This window comes from Microtus ochrogaster, chromosome 6 (genome assembly GCF_000317375.1).
Source record: "Microtus ochrogaster isolate Prairie Vole_2 chromosome 6, MicOch1.0, whole genome shotgun sequence".
NCBI classification, from domain to species: domain Eukaryota; kingdom Metazoa; phylum Chordata; class Mammalia; order Rodentia; family Cricetidae; genus Microtus; species Microtus ochrogaster.
Genome location: NC_022013.1, coordinates 73,222,307 through 73,229,592, shown reverse-complemented (window position 1 = coordinate 73,229,592; position 7,286 = coordinate 73,222,307). Strand labels below are relative to the sequence as shown.

The window sequence follows — 7,286 nt, the reverse complement described above, 5'->3', positions numbered from 1 at the left end:
GTCTACAGTGTGACTATAGGAGGGTCTATAGTGTGACTGTGGGAGGGGTCTACATTGTGACTGTGGGATACCCAGCTACAGAAATTAGAGCAGGTTTTGAGATGGGCGCGACACCTTCGTGAATGAACTCTAATTCTGAGTTTTGATGTTTAACTCACTTATGCCCTTTGTAACAGAATGCCATAGAGTGGATTATTAAATACACAAGTGTTTGTTTTTCCCCCACAATTATGTAGACTAGGTAGTCTAACATCAAGATGCCAGCAGATCCAGTACCTGGTTGGTGTGAACACTCTTGTTGGCAGATAATCGTTATCTCTTTTAATCCCCATGTGCTAGGGAACAGCTTCATACCCTACTTCTCATAATGATGTAAATACCATGGAGTGAGGGACACCATCAAGAATTTGCTTTTTAAAACCTCTCAGATTCCACATGGAAAGTAGCATTTAGCAATACTTCGTTTTTACCTGCCTTTTACTTTCTTGGATTATCATACGAAACTCTTGTCCTTCCCTCAAATTCTCCACACACTTCCCAATCAGACAGACTAAGCTTTGACTCCACAGTAACATCCTAGCACTTAGTAGGACTATTTTAAGTGCTTGTATGCTCACATGCGCTGGAGTGGACTGTGCAGTGAATTAGACCTATAAAAGAAGAAGGAAGCCTTGTGATGGTGCAAACAGCTAAACATTCTTGAAAGAATGGGGAGAGATATTTGAGGGCCAGTGAGATGGCTCAGTGAATGAAGAAGGAACTTGTCACCACGCTTGACAAGAGTCAGACCCTCGGGACGCATAAGTTTTTTAAATATGGATTGTTTGTGCAAACAATTTTGAGCAGGATGTCGTTTCTCAAAAAGTAGTTCATGGGAAATATTTTTCTCGTTTGGCATAGACATTAGGGAAAATCAAGAAACAGTTTACCAAGTCACTATAGGAAAAGAAAGAGTGTGTCGTGGGAACACATAAGTTCCTGCCTGAAAGGAAGGAATGTTTGCCCATTCTAGTTCAGCACTGAGCGGGACAGTGCCCTCTCCTGTCTGTCACTTCCCTGGAGTTTCTGCCATCATTCACATGCAGAAACCTAAATACCTACATGGAGACAATAAATCCTTTAACAATTTATGCTTATCATAATGCTACTGCTTTCCAGAAATGTTTTACAAATAGATTTACTTCTTCATTTGAATAGGCAAGAACAGCATAGATGAAGTATTTGTTTTTATGGAGTTTGCAGTTTATGGAGTTTGTATATGTATAAACATATGATTGTAATGCTATTATGTTCTTGGAGGAAAAATAAATTTATACTGTAGTAATGAGAGGGGCAGTGGGAAGAGAATTCTAACGTAAAGGATGCTGCAAAAGGGCATGCATGTGTTGTAAGTGAAGGTCCTGGGGTGTGCTAGGATGGAACCAGCTAAGACCAAGGCATGATGGTGCCTGAAGGGAGCATTGTTGAGCAGGATGGATAGAAGCCAGGGTCTAGCCTCAAAGACCTTGTAACATTTTACTCTTTGTGAGTTCTGTCTGCCTAATAGCTTCAAAGTATTTTTTCATCCTTTGAAAATTAGAAACATGCACCCTGCCCATTTCACTTCATCAGTAAATGACAAGTGGAAAGCATATCCGAAGGAAGAGAAACTCATGGCTGTAAATGAAAATCACATTCCATGATTCTATGTAGCCATCTCCTTCTAATGCTAAGAACTGATGATAATAATTAATTTAAAATTGTCCCATTTTATCTTAATCCTCTTTTATGTTTTAAAAAATAGTGCAGGCACTATGATATTTAGTAGTTTTCTCAGAAAGAGAAATCCTATCAGTATCTAATACTAGATTAAGCAAAATATGTAATACAAATTTAACGTCATGATTAAAGGCAGACATTTTGGAGTCAGACCTGGAGCCCAATTCCACTTTCTAGTTGTGGGTGTTTGGTGGATATGGTCTCCATGGATCTAGTCTCCTAGTCTGTAAAGGCAGGCTGATAGTCTGTCCAGTGGGGCTCTTCTTCCCTAAGAGGACATGAGTCGTGAGGGAGATAATCTATGTATCCTACGGAGAAAACAAGACTAAAGTGCTGGTGCTGTGGGGTGGTTAGGATCCGTGTTGCAAGGGCGAGGAAAGGAAAGTGCGCATGCCTCCAGTGCAAAGAGACTTCCAGAGTGATCTAGTGAGTGAGCAAGGAATAGAAGCTGAAAAGGGGAAGAGTGAACAGGTTTTAATGCACTTCATTGGTGCCAGCCAGGCTTGGGACGTTCTGGGATTTGGATGGCCCATACAGTGCTCCACAGTGGGGCAGTCTCCGCTCCAAGCCCGTGTTTCCTCCCTTAGTCAACAAATGCCACCTGCAAGGAGAGAGTCGCAGAGTCACTTTTCCCCAGTGAGGTTAGCAGTGACCAGTCAGCAGCCAGCACTCCTGGCAGCTGCAGGCTAGGGTGCTTTGGTCCAGTGTGGGGGATTGTGATGATGATGTGTAAGCACCCAGCTCTGGCCACGCCTTCCACACATAGTGATGCAACAGAGCCTAGCAGACATCCTTATAGCCATAGAGGTTTCTTCCAAGCTCACAAGGTAAATCTTCTCCTCAAGGTGAAGCAGCCCCAGGATGTGGTATGAGGACTGAGGAAAGAGAGCTTTAGTCACCTGTTCATGTCCTCCTCTTTCTCACTGGTGACAGTTTCACATCTCATGCCAGATACTGTGTTTTCACTTTGACATTTCACCCACACAGTAAGTAACTATCAGAAGGAAAACATCCAAGGATTTAGACACAGTATGGCAAATCTGTAGTAAATAAAGTGAGTAGTAGCCTTGCACCTCGTGTATAGGGAGGGCTGAAGAAAACTAATGCTTGCATAGCAATACTCTGCATAGATTCAGCATATCTGATCCTCACCATTGCTAACGAGAAGGGTGGCAGTATTAGTGTGTTTACGCTTTCTAGATGATCAGAGGTTAAACAGCCATCAAACAGCACAGTGCAGTTTGTGCGACCAGGTTCGTTGCAGAGTACGTTTCTAACTACTCCACTATATTGCCTCCCAGTGGCTACTTTTATTTTTATTATCCCTGCCATTCTAGAATATGGAAATATTTATCACTATAAAAATCCTTTGCTAAAATGTACTAAAAAATAAATCTTCATATTTGCAGTAGTTTTAATCTTTATGTACTCTCACAAAATATTTTATAGACAAAGTGATGCAGAAAATTCAAGTATTTTTTATAGTAGAGAACAGGAACATAAGATAAAAGATGTGCGTGGCTGACTCGGTAGAAAGTATCATCTCTATCTCGGGTGTGGACGGAGGTGCCTGCAGCCTTGTCTGCACTCAGAAACCCTGCCAGTCCAGCTTTTCATCCGTTCCTGACAGTAGATAAATTGTCATCTGTGCTTGTTTCTCCATGACATAAACTAGGATAATCGGCACCTCTGCTTGTTATTCCACATTATCTCGGGGCCTTATCGGAGGCAGCACAGAGGACTTATTTTTCATGCAAATATTTTTATAAACCAACAAAAGTAAAGACTAAAATGTATGATGCACTTATGTTTTTGTGTAACATGATTGTATATTTCCTGGTAAAAATTCTCATTTGCTCATATGTAACTGTCTTGAAACGTGTACCTTAAGGACAAAGAAAGGTCACCAATTCCTCTAACTCCTGGTTCTTTGTCAAAAAGTGGACACAGTTAATGAGGTTTGTTTGGTACAGAACAAACTCGCAGACACAGACAGAGATGCTTTCAATGGAAACAGATTTGTTTGGCTTTACTGGGTTACTTAGCGATTAATAATCGCCTCGAGATGCAGTCAGAGGGGTCATTGTACCAGCTTGCCAGCACAATCTAAATGTGCAGCTAGCCCAGGCTAGTGGGTGCAGAACCCCCCAAATACATACATAAAGGAAAACAGGCTATTTTCTGCCTTCTTTTTCATATTAATAAGCAATTTTCAAGGGAAGGGTGACAAAATGGGGGCTGTGCCACTCCAAGTAATTCATTTATTTTGCAATTTAATCTTATGTTGAAAAAAATTGCTCTACTGCGGTAGCCTAGCATGGTGATCTTTAAATGTCGGGGTGTTTCGTAAGTAACCTTGTGTGAAGTGTTAGCAGCCTGTAGCAGGGCACTGCAGCAAATATTCCGCCACAGTCAGGTAGCAAGGAGAAGCCTGTATTTTTATTTTTGTTTTTTTGTACTATCTCCTTTTAGTTTTCCATGACATAAATGAAGCAAAAGCTATGATGTTTTCTTGGAGATTTTACATATGAAAGTAAACATCAAATTATGTATTTATTTTAAAAATAAAACAGTATTAAAATGCTGCTCTGACATGAGTGATAAATTTGTTAATGGAAACAAAAGATATAGTCCTTCTTCTTTATTTGATAATATCGTGTCCTATTTGGAAGCTATTTATCACACAGTATAATTTGAAGCTTATTTTTCATTTAATTTTCTCATTTAAAATTTTCATTATTTTAGTGGAATTTTTCATGCCTTAGAAAGATTTTAACTTAACCTAGCCCTTTATTTAAATTATTTATGTAATTGAATAAAATGTCACTTTAGATGCAGGATAATATGTGTAATCTTATTGGTATTAATTGAACTGTTAACTGAAGTAAACATAGAATCAATTAAGCATTGCTCTTCGGGCTGAGGGGGGGGACTCAATTGGGGGAGGGTGAGGGAAATGGGAGGCGGTGGTTGGGAAGAGACAGAAATCTTTAATAAAAAAATAAATATATAAAATCTGCACTTTAAAAAAATAGTGATTAGTATGCAAAATAAGTAGACATTTGTAAATACAAACTAAAATTTAAGGCACACGTTTCTTGGGATATTTAGGGATGTAGAAAGCCACTCCCTTTGCAGTGGATTTTGACATTTCTTTTGCTATTATAGTAATTATAACACATATCCTCTTGGTGTTGAAAACTCCATCAGGAAAAAGTCACTTGAACGCTGTCTAACAAGGGCAAAGATTTCCACAGAATTCACAGGCAAGATAAATTGCACCCTTGATTTTGATGGATGTGGGTGATCATTGCTCCTCAAAAATCTTGATTTTCATCAGTGAAAGAATTAGGGACTCAACAGATGCCATCAGAGTAACTGCTGACAATTTTGATGCAGGGAGGCTTTGGAGGAATTTGCAGAGATGAAAGAGCGAGAAGAGAGGAAGGCTCGCCTGGAGCGGGAAGAGAAGCAAAGAGATCAGCAAGCCCGCAAGATGCATTACCTGCTCAGCACAAAGCAGGTTAGTCTACCTGTGCCTGGCAGCTCCCATGAGCCACCTGGACCCCTCGCCTGACAGAGATAAAGTAGCAGCCTGAATAGGACATGACTTGTTGAAAAGATACCACAAAGACACTACTTCAAGTTCAATTTCTTGTCTCTGTGTAGGTGCGCACAGGCGCTGTGATTGGTCTGTGACAGAGCTTCATAGAGGTAGCCGCTGAGGCACTGGTGGAAAGGTCCCAGTCAGCAGAGTGGTCCACCACACTGATAACACAGCACGAAGGGCGTAACATCTCCTTCAACACTAGTCCGAGTGGCTCGTTGTTGTGTTGTGAATTGACCAAGAGCTAGCAAGTTATTAAGCTGAGCCGGCTTTCAGCTTTTCTCTTTTAATCGAGCGAATGCTGAAATTATGACTGTTGTTCCTCCTTTACTAGGTTTTGATGGAAGTTGTCAGGTAAAAACCTTTAGAGCAAATTGCCTCAGCATTTACAACTTCATATGGAGAGATAACTGTGGAATTTAGAACACTTAGAAATTTATTCTTAAGATTTTTGTTACAATTGCTGGGAAAGCCCATTGCATTTAGAATATTCTTAGCAGAGAGATACGGCTTTAAATCATGGATTGGCTGGTGAGATGGCTCAGTAGGTAAAGTACTTCCCACCCGCTGATGACCTGGGTTCAAGCCCCAGGACCTAAGAGTGGAAGAACAGAACTGGCTCCTTTATTTATTTTAGATATCCATTTAGTCTACATTAGAATTAATTAGCAATATTTACAGTGGTGTCTCCATATGGGTGTCCTCCACCTTGACTTTACGTGATGTCGTTGACGTTAGGACATTGCAAGCGAAGATGTGTTATCCAATCTCCTCTCTTGGAGAATACTATAAAATGTCAGATTTTATTGGTTTGGCAATTTGATATATGTAGTTATCAAAATCTTGATATTTAACTATAGTTAACTAAAAAGGATGAATGAATAACCTCTGTACCCCCTCCCAAGACAAACATCTTGGTGATACACTAGATGAGTGATACCACCTTATTGTCCAGTCTGTTCATCTGTCCATGAGATCGGGAGTGCTGGCAGATGATGCCGGGAAATGCATGCTTTTCCTTTCCTTCCACCAGATCTGCTCCACTTTGTTTTAAACAGTTTGTCATCACAATATAAGAGACATAGAATTGGAAGGCTACAAAGATTTACTACACTGACCATGACTTCACTTCAGCCTGTTACTCTGAATGCCTGCCCTCCATGGGTACCGTGCTGGGCTTTGAGGGCATGGAAGTGCATCCTAAGAGACACTTGGCGTAGGCACACAGCCACCTTCCAGTCTCCTGGCACGAAACTTTTTAATAGGAAAAAGCTGTTGTCTATAAGCAGTCTCACTCCAATTAACAGCCATTTTCATTTATGATTTTGCTGTTCTGTTCTATTTATCAAGAAATTTAAAATACTTTCCTAAATAAAAAATGAAACCCACACACTTCTATGTGAGTATTGTTACTCATTTCCTTAGTGATTTGGCTAGAGGATGGCAATGAACTCTGGATTTAAAACTACTCTTAGTTATTTAGGTTAACTCTCCTGGACTGCTTACTCTAGGAAATCTCAGTTTTAAAAGATCTGTGTTTTAATTGTCAATAGCAAGTGTACATACTTTTTGTAAGAAGTATATCCGTGTACAAACAGTTTTGTTGAACTGTGTAAAAAGAAACCCTGTGTCTGGCGGTGGTGGCGCACGCCTTTAATCCCAGCACTCGGGAGGCAGAGGCAGGTGGATCTCTGTGAGTTCGAGCAGCCTGGTCTACAAGAGCTAGTTCTAGGACAGGAACCAAAAGCTACGGAGAAACCCTGTCTCGAAAATTAAAGGTGGGTGGTCCTTGGACTTCCCACAGGTCAGGGAACCCTGATTGCTCTTTGAGCTGATGAGGGAGGGGGACTTGATCAGGGGAGAGGGAGGGAAATGGGAGGCAGTGGCGGGGAGGAGGCAGAAATCTTTAATAAATAAATAA

At 40.6% G+C, this 7,286-nt stretch overlaps 1 protein-coding gene across 1 annotated transcript in view; it reads left to right on the top strand.

Moving 5' to 3' along the window:
* Spata17 (spermatogenesis associated 17) overlaps nucleotides 1-7,286 on the top strand; it is a 173,717-nt gene that overhangs the window by 83,219 nt on the left and 83,212 nt on the right. The window contains 1 exon segment of the mRNA XM_005348848.3: nucleotides 5,158-5,281. Coding sequence (XP_005348905.1) covers nucleotides 5,158-5,281 — 124 coding nt within the window.